Here is a 17757-nt window from a genome sequence, read left to right as displayed (position 1 = left end):
TCTCAGTAATGGGAGAATCAAGAGGGTGAAGACACTTTACTTGGTAAAATCTTGACAAGGGGATGAATATAGAGCTCAGACCATAGGAACCTGATATAGTGAACCCTGTTTCTGAACAGTATCCTTCTTACTAAAAAAGGAAATGAATAAGGCATTAGTTGCTAATGCAAATTTTTCAGAGGCACAACAACATTACTCTGTGCAAAGAGCAATACAGCAGACTCTTTTGTATCTTCCAAAGGACATAAATCAGCTTTATATGGCAGCACAGCATTGAATAGAAATATCCTTTCTTATGTTCCAGCACAATATATTTCACAGTCATCGCTGCATTACAGGAACACACCAATACTTGGTGGTGATAAAGCCCCGCTTTCCCTCCTGTGTTTTTCTATGAGACAAAACACATGCCCCTGCTGTGCTGCTTATTTCATGACCATCTTAACTGCTGCCAGTTGCTGCCAGGGCAAAGCATTAGCAAAGACTGATTTTCAAAGGTTTCCCTGGGCCAAAACAATTCTTACTGAGCTTAACACTTGTGCCATGCTGGAGGTATTTCAGAACTTTCTGAGATGGGGTGGGATGAGGTGAAGCTGATACTCACAGGACGACTTCTACGTGGTCCAAAGCCCACTGATCATGACCTGTTCCATTGTGACGGGGCTGCCACCAGCGCAGTAAGACTCCCTTCATTCGTGCCTCCCTGTCGTCACAAATACAAGAGCCAGTGAGAGCACCAGACTATCAAAGTATTGCACTTCTCTGTCTAACCCTCAACATGAACTTAGAGCAAAGCCAAAGCATTGTTTGTACACCCCAGCATATCAACATGCTATAAGTACAAAACCTTTAATGATGAAAAATGCACACACAGAAGGATGAATTATATACATTTTTCCCCCCTCTTATCTTCCTAACAAGTATTCTGTTGGTATTTTTTTCCAAAAATCTTGCTGAAGACTACACTGTATATTTTTAATCAGCCTTCCACTTAAGCTTCCTTCTGTGCCTACCCTCCCACCAACCTTTTGTTTTTCTTGCAGTGATGCAACGATAAAGTCTTTCCTAGCAGAAATCTATCTTGTGCATTTAGAGGTAATGAAATGCGACTAGGTACTCACAGGGGAACATTATAAGACACTCTTTGGGCTTGTATGAAGTCCTTTGGCTGATGCTGTGCAATTACTTGCCATGTAATTCCATTATTTACACTGTATTGGAGGAGCACTGCCTTGTCTACAGTGTTAGGATCACTGAGATTGGTATTGCAACTGTCTGTTTGTGAAATGCTTCCAATTTGCAAAACAAACATGATTTTGCTGTAAAACACAGAGAGAAAAGGTATTTTCAATATGCAAAAAGTATTCAAACAAGAACAACAGCACTTCCAGATTTATTGCAGTTATTACAAAAAGTTCAGGATTCTCAAGAATCATTACTTTTAACATAAAAAATAAACTGTTCTCATGTCTCTAAAACATGACTCTCCTTTCAAACTAATAATTTACTGTGTATAACATTTCAATATATATGAAGGCAATAGATACAATTTTACAATGTTTCTGCACAAAACTGAGATACATATACAGAATAAATATGCAAATGAATGTATGAAAAGCTAAAAAGGGACAAATGAAGGTTGAACAAAGGTTTCTAATATTCTACCTAGGTGTTCAGACAAGAAATGAAGTGTCTGATTTATATGTGGCCCAGTTGGTGATTCACCCTGTTTCTAATCATTTGTTAGACAGCTAAATACAAAATCAATCCAGAAAACTGTCGCTCTGTTAAGGGTCAGCACAGGCTGGTCACATTTGTTTTTCCATGGCCATAGAGACTTAATAGATGAAAAAGATACTCCTGCTCATTGCCAGGTGAATATAATTTGACAACTGAAACAGGAAAATGAGTCCATAATTGCTAGTAGCATCTTTACTCATGACTGCCATGGAGGCACATACAAACATGGGATTTGTCTTATCAGATCAGGCACTGATCCAGACAGCCTGGTATCCACCCTTTGCCAATGGCTTCATCGTCAGTTCTGGCTTACCAGGCAGTGCTCTGTTGGGCATGATTAAAACATCTGACCTTTTCACCTGACATCGCTTCCTCCTCACTGTCTATCTCCCAAATGAAAGTCACAAAGCGTTCTGCCAACCCTAATGTTTATCTGCCAGCCACATCTGACTGCATGGTAGAGCCAGGTTAGTTCATCCTCTTCAGTGCTGGCCCACATGGCTTTGCGTGCATAGGAATATTTTCATGTCTCATGAGCTGCTGAAAGAGCATTTTATGCTCACAGTATTACCTTGCTCGGGTGAGATCCAGAGGCTTAGTCACAGCTTGTCGTATCTGACATCCATTAAAATAGAGTGAATCTCCGTGGGCATAGGGTGCCAGCTGTCCACATCCATTCCCTATCACTCCCCCCTGAATGGTTTCCCAATTTATTTCAGTGACTCTTTCAGATTCAAAATTATCTTTAATATAACTGGGGAGATCATGGCTAAAAACAGAGCAGTCATCACCTAAAAATGACATAGTGAAGTTATAAAACACACAAAAAAAAATCAAAGTAATTGGGAAAATTCAGTTACAGTCAATTGTAATTACATTCAAGTTTGTGGCCCAGTATACAGTGTGACTACAGGCTGAACATGTTTCAGCAGATTGATTAATAGTGCACATATTGCTGTAAAGATTTCATTTTTATGAAATCAAGGCTGCTAATCTGTTATTTTTTACAGCAGTGTAACTTCAAGTATTGCAACAAGGTTTCTCCTGTTTTACACCGGTGCCAACAAGGGAAACCTCAAATAGGTGGTTGAAGGGAAATGCCTTTAAAACTGGGAAGGAGTCTGATCTCATAAAGTTATGAGACTGTCCTGGATGGCTCTAAATGCTCCGGCTCCACTCCCACAGAACACTTATAATTTCATGAGGACACTCGGATACCGTTAGACATCTGCTCATCTGAATTGCAGCAATAGAGCAAAATGTTCTGTTGTGATGGGGCACAGAACTGAATCCCTTGCAGGTGCCAGTCACCAACGTCTGGATCCCATGTACACATCCCCTGGAAGTGACTGCACCCTTGGAAGGTATACAGGGGTGAAAGCTGTGTCTGGGTAAGCAGGTAGCCACATCCTGCTTTCAATGAAGATCGAATGGGCTTTAAATACAGTGCCAGACAGCAGAGACTACTGACTCAACCCAGGAAGAGGAAAGGAAGGGAATAGTTGTTACTTGCAGCCCTGACAAATTATGAATTTATAGCTTGTTACTCAAGCATTCCAGTGATAAATATAGACAGGATATATCACTCTGTCTATATCTTTTGTTTACTTTTGAGCTAGATTAGACTGCAGTAGAAGTATAAGAAAGAAATTGAAAAAATGAAACCTTGATATCCTTCATCACAAATGCAAATGGCTCCAGTTGTGCAATATCCATGACCACTGCAGAGCTTAGGGCATGCTTCCCCAATGTACACGTGGTCGATAGCCCAGCTTTGCTTCTCTAGTTCTTCTCCTTTCTGAATCCACCTGAACTGAGTTGCACTGCAAATATCAAAACCCAAATACGATGTTATGATATCTAGCAATTAAACACATCTGCACAATGACATTCGAATATGTCAGCAGCAGATGAAATGAAAAATGTTGTATGAAAGGGCTGTGACTTTAATAACTAGAAAGACAGACCAAACCTGAATGGGTGACTACTACATTACTGGCAGTAGCCACATTTATTAACAAAAAGCTTTCTCAAAAATCATTAATTATGTATCAGATCTAAATCCAGCAATAAAGAAGCATTTTTAATTCACCAGTTGTTCCAAAGCTGACAGTGCCAGCAAGACAGCTGACATTTTAGAGGCCTACAGTGAGCTGACCTTTTGGTAACCTACCTGGAAGACACATGATCAGGCAGCTGGATAGTTATTCTTTTCCACATGGAGCTGTTGACAGAGTTATAGATGGTAGCTTCATGGAACTGAAATGGGGAGCAGCCAATGCTATTAGATGAGGAAGGAAGACAGTGCGTCTGAACAAGCTGCCATGAATCTGTCCTGTAGGAAACAACAGAAAAAAATATATTCTTAGAACAACTGGAAGAATAATGAAAGGTAATCTCTAAAGTCATGGCATTGTCTGTCTTACTAAATAAACCCAATAGATTGTCAGTGATAGTTTCCATGCTTTGTAGTCATAGATAGACAAGAGGTGAGAAGGTGAAACCCTGGTGCAGCCTTGGAAGACTTTCCATGCCCCATGAAAATGCCCCACAAACATTTAAGCACAGAATATACCTTCACTTTTACAAATTATAATGCACTGTTATGCTACAACACAGGAAACAGCATTATTAATTTTTCTGTCAGCTAAAGACCAAATCAGAATTAAGTAACCTCCACTTGATTATAGTTTGGTCCTAAATGTGCAGTCCTGTACCACTAAAACAAGAGTTTCCTGTAAATGTGGCTTTCTGTGAGCACATTTTTAACAGGAGCATGCTCATGACTGTAACTGCAAGCTCAATGCCATGAATCTGTCAGCATCTGGGATAAATTATAAAGAGAATTTATGGGAGTTATGTACACAAATCCCAGTGCTTGCAAACAGGACTTGTTTGGATCCTGTTACAAGATGAACATCAAAGTGAATGCTTTAATAAATAAAAGCCTTTGAGGTTTTTAATTTCATATTTTATTTTTGTCTATATATTCTGCTCTCATTTACCTTGCATCCTTAGTATACTCCAGCATCACAGAGTGGAGGTCGCCACAAGAGGTTGCTTCACAGCCAACCACGATCTATAGCATAAAGAAAATTGGCTGCTGTAACTAGTCAGGTAGACATCTAATGTGATATAAGATTAAGTGGTGTTTTTTTTTTTTCTTTTTTTTTACAGACAGTATAAAAAAGTTTGTCAACTTAGATGTTGGAAAAAAATTATCAAAAGTGGGTGGAAAACAAAAGACACAATACTTCAGGTACTGCTTTTACTTAATTTTCCCTCATTGTTATTTTCAAACAGAACCCTGACACTAATTTCCTAAATTTGAAATTATATATCTAAAGAAACATTGTTTCTGAGACATGAAGATGTGGAAGCTCCTCAGCATTTCAGAAAGTGAAATGCTGAGCTTTGTATTAATCACCTACGAAATTTATAATTCATAACGAAAAAATGTGGGTGTGAACTCAAGTCAATAAAATTTAACAACTGAATTATTCTGAATATCTAGAGCAATAAACATATTTGTGCCATGTTAAAATAGAAAGATTACTGTACTCAATATATAGGACTGAATAGGTAGCAAAAGCTAAATTTTAAGAACTTCAGCACCAAATGGTATCCATGCACTACAGCTGAGTTTTTAGTTTAGAAATAAAATCCTTGCTGTGATTGGTGAAGAAAAAGGAGAAGAAATTCTGGAAAAAAACACTTTGCAAAGAGATCTCAGTAATACAAACAATTCAATGTTGATGGGTTATCTTAAATGTTGCCCTTAAACCAGAGGAAAAAGATGATAAGCTGAGCAAAATAAGCAGCTTGGGGAGTCTTGGCATGCAGTAGGAAATAGTATGTTAGACTTTTCTTTTATATAATTCCTTTAAAGATGGCATGCTGTGTAAGTGGGGGAAGCAATGCTTTGAGGGAGTACATTAGTCAGTATAAAATAGGCAACAATGTTGAGAAAAGGTGAAAATTTGATTGAAAATGGAAAAATCTGGAGCTGTCTTGTCAAACAGAAGAACAATAAAAAAAAAAAGGAAGAGAACTATTTTTATAACCTTGCTTTAATGGTTGTTCCTGGTTTATTTAAGACATAGTGATTGGGGAAGGGCCCATTCTGGGAAACAATTACAAAGGTATTTTCTTATTGCCTCTGTCTATTCAGAATTCCACTTTAACGAAGCAAAATATTCAGAAAAGTTTCTCTGATTATTTAGATCACTTTCCGTGACACAAGTAAGCAAAAGGGGTACTTCTACTCTGAGCGCTCCTGAATTTTCAGTATGCCAGTTCTTTTCCAGCCCACATCTACCTTGCCTTTTCTGCTTATTCGCTAGGTGAGGGAAATGGCATATTCTGCATGCCATGCATTCTCACCTTAGAAAATAATTCTCACTCTATCTGATGAGTCAGTAATTTCTGGAGAAAGGGATTAGACTGCCAATCTTTCTCAGTAACCCCCAAAACATATAGACAGTCAGAAGAATTTGACATCTCACATTCATGCAAGCTTTCTGGTTCCCATCACCTACACTTCAAAATTTCCCTTAAATTTTAATATAAAATCATTATTTATTCATCCAATTGTGCTTCCTAGCTGGAAGAACTTCTGGAGAGAAATTAGATGATTTTTCATTACAAAATTTTCTTTGTAGAGAGAGAACATTTCTTACTTTAAACTGCATCATGTATCCTGGTTGTATAATGAGCTCCCTGGAGGACAGGATGTTGTGTGTTTTGTCCTTTTTCTTATTTGGCCAGTAGAGATGGAATGACGGATTTCCACAGAACCCTGCAGTCCTGACTGCATTAGGGTAAAAACTCCAGTTTTCTTCATGAGAGGTGCCTTCTATTAACATGAGTTAAATACAATTACTGCATTGTCTCAGGAAACATCAAGGTTTAGTAATGAATCCACAGAATCACTAGATACAGTACTTTAGCAATATAAACACTAAATCTACACTAGCAGTTGTGACACACAATAAGTAAGCTACTAGCAGACAAAATATAAACATCAGCTCCACAAAGGTAATTTAAATGTTTAAATAATAGTATTTTTAAAAATATGATTAAATAAAACCTCCCTACCCAAAAATTTAAATGAAATGAGTTGGACTGAAAAAAAACAACAAAAACCTTCCTTATTGATATGTCCATATATTTACACAAACATACCTAAATACACTTGTGTATATATATATACGCATATATATATACAGACATCCCCATTAGTAGCATGAAGAATTGAATAGAAAAAGTACTAGTCTACAAAACAAAAAAATTGCAACGTTAAAAAAGAAGAAAAAGTGTGCTTTCAAGCTCATAGCACTTTTCTCAGATAAGATCATGGCAGACAATAGAATACCTGTCACAGCCTCTTACCATCATCAAATGTATCTACCAGCTGACTGGGGTTGATCTCTGCTCCGCCAATCAATATGTTATCCAGAGCCCACTGCGCCCGATCAGGACCAGAAACCACGATCCCATTGCTGATGGTGAAAGGCTGCCACCACCTCAAGCGGGTTGTGTTGGTCAGAGCACGTTCGGGGAGAAGGATATAGTCATGTCTGACTGAGATGTATTTTTGGTAGTCCATCTCATGAAGCAACGTCCAACTTATCCCTAGAATGAAAAGATGCAGATTTAGTAATAAGAACAAGGATAAGGTAGACTATTCTAAAAGATTTAAGGGAGATAATTGGACACCAGAAATAATAGCTATGTTCTTCCAATAGACAAATCTTAACTTCCAAGGGTAGTTGGCTACTGTAGTCATTACAAGAGCAATTTTGTAATTGTGTAAAGCATTCAAATTGGCTAGAAGCCACTGATAATGAAAATCAAGGGGGGGGGGGGGATTATGGAAAATAATCTCAGATATGTATGATGCTTAAATACTGAATAAGGCTGTAGTTTAGATGAACCTTCAAGATGTACTTGCCTCCATCAATGGAATAATCTAGCAACACTCCCTCCTTTCTGCAAGTTGGTCTGTGGCATGTTGTCATGTTGTTTTCACTACCGATTCTCCCCCAGTACTGCAGAAATCTAAGAGTAAATGTACAGGGTTACATTTATTAAAGATCTGTACAGATCAAGAAGTTTCCTTTTTGTTAGCAGATACGATGAAAATGCTCAAAATTTTTAAGCAAGTAACACTGATGTACAAATGGAACAAAGGCTTCCAAAAACATTGCCTTATAATGAGGTTCCCTCTGGAACCTCATGAAATTCAACAAGGACAAATACAAAGTCCTCCCTGTGGGAGGGACTAACCCCCTGCTGTGGTACAGACTGGGACTGACTGGCCAAGAGCAGCTTTGCTAACCGTTTCTTGTGAGTCCTGGTGGAAGGGGGACTAAACATAATTTAACAAGGTGCCCTGGCAGCAGTGAAGGACATACAAAAGTTGATAAACTGAGGTAAAGTCATTGGAGGCCACCTAAATTGTCTGGGCTATAGCATATGCTCTGTGAGGAGAGGTTGAGGGACCTAGGCTTGGTCAGCTTGAAGAAGATAGGACTTCAGGAGGATCTGACAGCAACCTACAGGGAGGTTATCAGGAAGGCAGAGCAGAACTTTGCTGTGGGGCATGGCAGGAACCAGGAGACAGTGACTGCATTGAAACAAAGGAGGCTCTGACTGCATATAAAGGAAAAAAATATTACTTTTATGGTTAACTCAACTCTCTCCTTGGAGGTTTTCAAGACTGAGAGACAGACCTGAGCAACCTGGTCTAAATTCACAGTTGACCCTGCTTTGAGCATGAGGTTGGACTAGGGACCTCCTGAGGCCCCTTCCTAACTGAGAGCCTATGTGATTCAATGAATTCTTGCTGAATAATAGAATTCTTTAAAGCCATTCAGCCAAGGGACAAAGATGCTGAAGTTGTTTTCTATGTGATGTCCTTAACTTGTCTAAACTGATGTTGTTCCATCACTCTCCAGTTAAGTCATCCTCTTCTACCTCATGCAAATGGAACACATCTTGTACGGGCCAACCAGCAGAGGTGATGTTCTGAACTCAGCAGGAGACACCACTGGTGCCTCAGGAGTGGAGCCAGTGGTGCAGAGGTGACAGCAGTGTCTTGCCTTTTTGCAGGACAGGCATTGCTGACTCCAGGATGTTCCTGGGGAAGGGAACCTGCTGCTTCACTGGGGCCTAGAGGATCCTTTCCACTGTGGTAGGGTGGGCCTTGGTCTACAACTCAACTAAAAGCATCAGTTTCTTGACAAACAAGGCAGTTGGTAGCTGAGTCCACAAAACAATAAGGAATGGAGACCTTATTTCTCAGAGAGGCCTTTCTGACAGCAAGCATGGTGTTACTAGCTGTGCTAAGAGCACTGCAGCTTCCCCCACATCATTAGCTGCGCATCATCTTCCCCTGTTTACCACATCTCTTGGTCCAGCTCAGCAGGGCGTGAGGACTCTCCTGCTTTTCATTGCCAGGACAGATATACTTCTGAGAAATAGGCATTTTTAAATGAAAAAAAAGCCACATCTTCAACTTCACAATCTCCCCAAGCATACTCTTTCCCATTTATTTTCATTTTTCAATGGGAATCTGTCTGAGAAAAGCTAGTCATGTGTGTAAATGCTGACAGGACCAAGCACTGCAGGGAGGTATTCTCACCTCTCAGGCCTCTGGTGTAATCAGTGGTGGGGTGCAGAGGGCACCAGAGGGTGATCCTGAGTGGAGATTGCCCTTGGATGCCACCACTTCCCCTTAGACTCCTCTCACCCCCAACGATGTGGGGCACTCAGGGAAGCTAGACTCCATGCTGTTCACCTCTTGCTTAGGCAACAGTGGCTCATAGATCCCATCAGGGAGAATTTCTGTCAAACACATCTTAGTGACTCAGCTACCAGTTGCAGCCATCTGAACTGTTGTTATCTCACCCCTGCGTTCTGGGTCTACGCTTGAGGGTGTAAATATCTCCTTGTGTTACCAATCCACTAAAAACTATTAAATATTTAGAGAACCTCATGCTTTCCATCATCTCGTTTTTCAGTGAAAAGAAGTTTCCTTGGCAAATCTGAAATATTAAATGATTCCCATTCACCTCTCCAAAAATCCTCATAAAATCCTCTAGTGAGACACTGGAAGACCCAAATGCACTGAAGAACACCTCCAAACTGCTGTGACCATCTTTTCTGACTGCAATGCAAACCTTTGCTCCATTGGACATTGTAGCAAATTAAATCATAATCTAATTAGTGTCTACCTGAGATAACTGATATAGCTTTTGGTGGCTTAGGAATTATTTGAGCTACAAGCTGTATTGCCTGCTCCTTTGTGAGCATTTAACAGAGTTCCCCATTGAAATGACATGGTAACATGACATACTTTGCACCCCGCAGGTCCAGATCTTGAGTGACAGCCTGTCTCACAGTTGCACCTCCAAAATAGAGAGTTGTGTCTTCTGCTAGAATCCCACACTCAGTGCAAGTACTTCCTCCTTCTAAGGACATCCATAAATCTGGTTTAATTTCTTCATTGTCAAAGCGCTCTTTCAGGAAAGTCTGTAATGAAGGTGTTTAACATAAAACACAAATAATTATGACCATAAGCCTTTCTGATGGCCAGAGCTGGAACTGATCTAAATGCATTTGAAAGACTTACAAACACTGTAAAGATTTTTTTTTCTAGGATCAATGAACATAACTGAACTTGACTGGCTAAATATGCAAATATTTTAGGGCTAGATTTTAACATATTTGGGAGGTAATCCAGTACATTAGAATTTCCACGTGCAAATGAATGGGTATAACTCATAACTGTGGTTATCCAAGACTATGTAAAACCTCTCCACATATCCATTATGTATGGTAGATATTATTATTTTATAATTTCTCCCCAGTAAAACTTGTACTGTGATGAAATTTCAAGATTTTTCTTGTATTCATTTATTCAATAAGTTCTATCATGATAAAGACAATCCTTCTACAGGTCTTGATCAATGATAATGTGTGCAAGGGTTAATTCTGTCTAATGATAATCTAAAGATGAACAGCTTTATTGGGCAGTGTTATCTGAAAATTAATGAAACAGTTCTTGGATACTGTAGTACTAGTTTTGTTAAAAATGATAAAAGGACTGAAAATGGATTTGAGTATCTTCAGACTGTCATGAATCAAAGCTAAATTTCCAGTTTGATCAATCTCCTCTCTCTCCCTCCCCTTCTCTTTCATTCTCAGCCAAAATCATGTCAAAATTCACTCTTTAAAACATGCAGTAAAATTACCTTTAGTGTTTGGGTCAGATAGCAGTTTGGACCTGAGTATCCAGGATCACAGATGCATTGCTCTTTGAGGCAGTCTCCATGACCTCTACAATTTTCCAGACAACCAGGGCCCAGATAGAAATTATCAATGGCCCACTGCATATCTGAATATTTCTGATAGAACCGAAACCTCACAGGACTAAATGTGCAGAAACAAAGGAAAACAGACAGATATGTATGAAACAACTTTGCTCAAATGAAAACAGGTAGGTGAAATACAATATACTTATGACTGTAGTATACTCCAGGCTTCCACAAGTAATATCTGTCAGTCTCTGCTGAAAGCAATTTTATGATATATCCATATCTACTTCTTCACAAATGTACTATTGGTCACATATGGATAGATTTTGGTCACTGTGGAAGCTGGAAAAATCTATACTGGCTTCTTGAGAGAGAATTTCATTTATGGTAATACTTTCTTTGCAAATTACTCAAAGAATATAAGAGAGTTTCCTTTCTGAAGAAAAAAACCAAAACAAAACACAAACAAATAGCTTGCATATGTGTGGACTACTGCAGACAGCAAGGGTAAGTTTTCCACTCAGTAAGGTCATAAATTTACTTCCTAATTGAACACAGCTGTCTGAACAGAGCAGAACATGCTGTACTGGAGCAGACTGCAGAGAAGCAAGAAAAACTTTGCCATTTGTTTAGATCAAGAGTCATGATCAATCTTGATAGGAAATAAAACCATACAGTATATGTAATAAATGTAAACATTGCAAGATGCACTTTCTTTGAAAGAAAATGAATAGGCACATGTGTTTCCTGTTGTGTTTTTCGGGATGTACTGAATCCAAGACATAACAAGTAATGAACTGATACTTACTTGCCCACGAGGTTTTCAGGCAGTGAGTAAGTTACTCTTTTCCACCCTTTTGTGGGAAAGAAAACAGATGGCTGTGAAACACTCCCAGAACATTTTGGATCAGCTGGTAAACACTGAGGTACTAAATAATTCCAGCTAACACCAAAGTCAGTGGAGTACTGCACATGGACCTGATTTTGTGCAAGTTTTTCCGAGGTTTTACATCCAACAGAAACCTAATAAAGAAGAGAGCACAAGTGAATTAGAATTAATTGTGGTGGTGATTAGAGTTTAAAAAATGTTGAATCTGAAAACTGATGGCTGAATTTTGCTCAAAATCATGTCAGTAACACTGTCTGTATCATACCGGTCATCTACAGGTCTCATCCCAAGATTTCCAAGATTCAGAGAAGTCACCAGCTTCTTCTTTTTTTTTTTTTTTTTTTTTTTTTTTTTTTTTTTTTTTTCCAGCTATATCACCTCTCCGGATGTCTGGATATCCAGGTACTGTCACTTGTGCCCGTGCCCTATAACTGAGGAAGGTGTTCTCCTCTCCTGCATGGCCTAATATTTAGGTATTTCAGGGGAGGCCACCCAGGTCATTTTTGTCCAGTGGACCTTCTTTGTAGGAGAATTGTGCGAATAGCTCTTACAACTTCCATATACTGCTGGATTGTTTCTTCATTTTAGGTAAAGGGTTGTATGAAATGTGGTTGATTACAGGTTTGATGTGAATATATGCCCACACAGATGAGGCGTGGCCATTTTTGAGCTGCTTTCCCTTCACCAAGCATCTGTAACAAAATAGGCACCTTATATGTACTAAATATTCTTCCTATAGGAATAATGGGCATCATATATGACATCCATACAACTTCTGTGCTGGAGGAGAGGAGTGTGTCACCTCTGAGAATGGCCCACAGTGTTAAAGCTGACCAACAAGTTGTAGATGAGACAAATAACGACAGCTTAATAACAACATTTTGTCCTGCAAGGAATGGTTTATGCATAGTTACAGACATCATCATACCTCTTGAAAACTCAGCTTAGAATTGGAGCAAAATGGAGTTTAGAATAATTATGTAGAAGACAGATTTTACCTTGAATTGCATAATCCAGCCTTCTGTTGGAGTCAGGTCATGGGTGACTGCGTAAACCTCTCTGCCATCATGGCTCCCACAGATCATGACACCATCAGGAGAATCACAAAACCTCTCAATTGAGCAGTCATCATGGAATAACCAGTGTTCATTCACTTGAAAATAAACGGGAATGTCCGTAGTTTTCAATGACAACATGAGGTACAGAAAACAGTCACAAAGTAGTGTTAACCACTGAAGATATTTTATTTTTCAGCCTACATGAGAATTATTTAGTATTGCTCCTTGGAATGTCAGTCATCTCTCCTATGTACATATTTATTGCATTTATTGCTTAAAACACCTCTTACTACTCTCTTATGAAAGCGTTATAACATTATTATTTTTTTAATGTTAAAGAAGTAAGGTTCTGAGGTTTATTCAAAATCTCTTCTCTTGTGCTGGATGTTATAAAAGAATTTTCTTACAGACATTGACTACGTCTGTATACCCCAAAGTATACCCCAGCACTATGACTTATTAAGCCTTGTGAACATTCAGAAATACTTTGTCCTCTACAAAATTTATATGTAAAATATAACTTAACTTCTCTAAAGGATGTTTAAACAAAATAACAAACAGAAAACAAACCAGTTAATAAACCTGCTTAGAATAACCTAGTGTTTTTTTCATCTTTTTTTTCTCTCTTTGAAAATAAATTTATTTTCTAAGTAATTTCACTCAGTAAAAAAAAAAAAAAAAAAAAAAGAAAAATTACATTACATTTTCATTTTGTGAACTAAAAAGAAAGAAGCAAAGACACCTGTAGTGATGGGATTATCTATGACATCCATCACAGTGACGCAAAGATTCAGAGGTGCAGCAAGATTTAGAAATCACTGCGCTGACTTCTTGCCCTTTAATTCAGACCCATGTAACACCTTTACCTGTAGTTTTGTCTTCCATAAACATGTCAAAGGCGATCCTCCCAACAGGTCCTGCATCAGCAGGGGAGCGTTCATGCTGTGGCAGGGGAGCGCTGCTGAAGGTGTCGAGCATCACAGTCCTTTGGTCAGCTGAGCCAGAGATCAAGACATTGTCGATAGCCCAGTCGTTCTGGTCCAGACCATCATGTTTAGGTTGCCACCAGCGGAAGCGTGTCCCAATGGTTTTGGCATCGTAGGGAAGGAGGATGTTCACAAAACTGAAATACAACAAGGAAATTAGTTGTAGGAAACCCACAGGAGGAGGACACTTCCCAATGCTCTGCACCAGGTGTTTTGACCAGGTTCCCTCCTGTTGTCTCCTATATTAGGTGCAAATTGGGAAGGCAGAGAAAGGTTAGGTGATTTAGCCTACATTTTCCCATGGGAGATTGCCAAAATAAAGCCCTTTTTGATCACTCCCAATGTTATCCCCTGCACAGGTGCTCAGAGTAAGGTCGGGAGGATCAGCAGCCAGACTGGCAAGGTTCGAGCAACCCCACATGCTCAAACCATGATTTAAGAGACAAAATGTAATCATCTAGACTGGTAGAGTATGACCATTAGGTCCTAAATAGGGCAATGTTAAGAAGGGAAATGTTGAAGTAAAATTAAGATTAATAATTTCAACCTGGAGCAGATAGCAATATTCCAGTACACTGTTCTTATTTCTATTACAACAATTAAAATGCTAGTGATTGATTTCTATTAAAATGCTAGTGATTTATTTGTGTGCATTCAAATAAAATGTCAAGTAATGGGCCCCTCACAGCCCCATTTTCTATGAGTATTTTAAACTAATTAGTGAAGAAAAAGTCCACCCCTATCTATGCTGGTTTGAACTTCACAAATGTCTCAAAATAGGGTTTGAGTGTAGTGTAGACCTTTTCACAGATATCTGGAGAAATAGGTTTCTCCTCTATACACTGTTTTCTAACAAGTTCAAGTGATGAATTTCTGCTCTTGTCAGTAAGGAACTAGATTGCTAATGAAAGTATCTTCAAGACCAGGACGGACGTTATTGTAGTAGCTGTCTTCCTATATTTCTGACCTTGCAGCTGAACAAATGCTGATCCTCAAACACATGCACTAAAGCCATTCATAAATGCTTGCAGGACTAGACAAGCTGAACTCTTAAAGATCATCTAAACTACAGCAGTAATAAATCAGAGAGGTTGTTATGAAACAATAAAGAACACTTGACCTAGTACAGGAAATTATATATGCAGAAGAAGGTATTTACAAACCCAGGTTTGCTGAATTGGTCATAGAAAATTTCCATTAAGAGGCTCCAGGTAATTCCACCATTCACTGAATACTCCAGCAGTACTCCTTGGTTGCGGTTATTGGGAGTTATCAGACATCCATACATGAAATAAAACTGGATGAATTCTGCATTGGTGAGGTTCAAGTCAACCGTAACTAATGTACGGCTGCAGCCCTTAAAAGTAATGAAAAATATGTTGGCTGGTGCTGTCTGGCAAAACTTATGAACATAAAAATTGGTAGACTACGCAATCACTACTAATAAAGCTTCATGTTGTAAAACCTTCAAAATAGTACAACTTCAACAAATTATAATAAAAGTAAAGCTACAACAGAGCAATAAATGACTTTCTCTGACAACACAGTTTCAGTTATGTTCCATTTGGAAAATACATATGTTGGTACTTGCACCTACAGCTTTATAAAATTAAGCATCAAGAATGGCTTCACCTTTATGCTGAATACAAGAGTTACAAAAATCCACACCTCCAGTGTACCACACTATGTTCTCCATGCAGAGTTAATGATTCACTGACTATGTGCTAATAGCTCAGTTTATGCAAACAATCAGATGGCACAGCAATTTTAATATGTGTGCTGTCCCAAAATTCCTGCTTAGTCTGTTAATTAGTGGTTCCTACTTAGGAAGGAAGTAGAAATGTAAATGTTTCTGTCAATTTATTTTAGAAAACTTGCATAGTTTGAACCTAGTTCCCTTGCATGAAAGATATATGTAAGCCCAAGTTTTATGTTTCTAAAATAATATCCTGTCATTTTGATAAACCTGAGGCTACCTAAAGCACACTTTAATTCAGCAGCAGTCTGGCTTATACAGCTGTGTATGTAGCTAAAACACAAGCAATTTTACTCTAAGCTAACACTGAAAAAATACCCAATAATGAAATATCTGAAGGATAAGTCTACACACAGACATATTTCCAAGGAGCAAGTGCACATTATACACATGCAAATACTTAGTTATTAATTTACCCCTGTGGGCTGATTAGAAGCTGCACCAAACTGCAGTTTCTGTGGAAATTGTAAGTGCTATGAAGAGGCTATTATCAGAGGGTGGGTCTGAATGTCTACATACTTCAACTGTGCTTTGATCTATCAGCTCCACCTCCAAAGGCCCTACCACGGCTGCTTTCAGGATGCCTCTGCAGCATTACTCATTTTCCTGGCTGCAGAATAGCCAGGATCATGGTATCGGCTATCCTGGAGTGTATCTGGCTGGCACCAGGCTGTAGGACCTACCTGACTTTGCCCTTCAGCTAACCAAAGGATATCTTTTTTTTTTTTTTTTAATTATTATATGTTTTGTGTTTACTGTGTTAATATTTTTTTAGCATGTTGCTATTCATTTAACTTTTTTAAATCAGTCCTGTTTATACTGTCAAAAGCAGCAAGTCAGCCTCCGTGCCGAACACTAACCCCGCTGAAGTGAAGAGCCATCCCTGAGGCCACCGCTCCACAGACGGTGCTCAGCTTGCCCCCGTTCACTGTCAGCCAGTTCTGGCTTGACGGCGAGCGATTGAAGTTATCCTTCAGTTGTGTCGGAAGTGGGGTCTCTGGCTCATCACAGTAGAGCCCCCCCCAGTGCTCATCACAGCTGTGGAGGAAAACAAATGCAAAATTCAGCTGGCAAAGGCCCTGCACAGAGATTTAATCAGCATCATGTTATCCCACATCAAGGTGCCGTGTTATTCCATACAGAGACCGTCTGCATCATTTACTAGAGCACAACTGGCATATGGGGGTTTCAAGCATCTGCCACTTTTTGAGGTTGTTGATATGAAACAAAAACAATTTTTGGAATGATAGTATCGTGTACATGTTTTTTCATTGTAGTTGATAATACAGAATACAGTCCAACATAGAATGTTATCAGTAAAATACATTTTACTCTGATAGATAAACTTAAAAGAATGTGCTAAGCCTAATAATGCCCTGCTAACATTAAATTTTAAATGTTTCTGTAAAGTTCTAGTGGATAGATACTGTTGTTCTTTTATACGGTTCCCGTATTTTGTCTCATCTGAAAAACCTTCTTCTTATATTGTGTCAAAGTTTAGATAAAAGCACAGAAATGTGTTTTACTACTATGCAGACTTCACCAAGGAGGTCATGCCATGGTGATTCAGTGCTGTTGGGATATAGGACAATACCAGAATACGTGTATTTTTTTCTGCAGTGGAATATATTACTAATATACGTAGTCACAGCACAATTATACCACTGTTCTCCCATTTCTGTTATCATCTGTGGACTGGAAAAGTAGCATATCCATCTGGAAGGTATTTCTCTGTTGCCAGACAGAAAATCTGGGGAGGTCTAGTAGTTGTTTGTTAGCTTTGCAGGGCTCTGTGTGTGCTGTTATATAAAACACTTTTGAGGACCAAGTCCATCTGCCTCCACGGTTAAACCCTGCTATGAAGCAGAAGCATCAGGCCATCAAGCCAACACCAGTTACAAGGCAAAAAACAGCCTTGTGAAGAACTGGCATCTATTGTTTTGTTTAGCAGATGCATCCCATTGCCAGCCCTTGTGCTCTGCACCCAGAACCAGGATGAAGGCAAGGG

At 39.0% G+C, this 17757-nt stretch overlaps 1 protein-coding gene across 2 annotated transcripts in view; it reads right to left on the bottom strand.

The window, feature by feature from the left end:
• RELN (reelin) overlaps nt 1–17757 on the bottom strand; it is a 288077-nt gene that overhangs the window by 9844 nt on the left and 260476 nt on the right. For both annotated transcript variants that reach the window (XM_084506953.1, XM_084506952.1), the window contains exons 48-63: nt 16610–16787; nt 15157–15350; nt 13874–14130; nt 12948–13102; nt 11869–12083; nt 10998–11175; nt 10100–10275; nt 7694–7800; nt 7132–7374; nt 6420–6595; nt 4746–4819; nt 3914–4075; nt 3406–3563; nt 2312–2531; nt 1122–1319; nt 605–703 (exon numbers count right to left, since the gene is read on the bottom strand). In XM_084506953.1, coding sequence (XP_084363079.1) covers nt 605–703; nt 1122–1319; nt 2312–2531; nt 3406–3563; nt 3914–4075; nt 4746–4819; nt 6420–6595; nt 7132–7374; nt 7694–7800; nt 10100–10275; nt 10998–11175; nt 11869–12083; nt 12948–13102; nt 13874–14130; nt 15157–15350; nt 16610–16787 — 2790 coding nt within the window. The remainder of the gene's footprint in view (nt 1–604; nt 704–1121; nt 1320–2311; nt 2532–3405; nt 3564–3913; nt 4076–4745; nt 4820–6419; nt 6596–7131; nt 7375–7693; nt 7801–10099; nt 10276–10997; nt 11176–11868; nt 12084–12947; nt 13103–13873; nt 14131–15156; nt 15351–16609; nt 16788–17757) is intronic.

Source organism: Aythya ferina (assembly GCF_964211825.1).
Source record: "Aythya ferina genome assembly, chromosome: 1".
Taxonomy (NCBI): Eukaryota; Metazoa; Chordata; class Aves; order Anseriformes; family Anatidae; genus Aythya; species Aythya ferina.
Note: the sequence above shows the minus strand (reverse complement) of the source record. Positions and strands in the feature narration are given on the sequence as shown.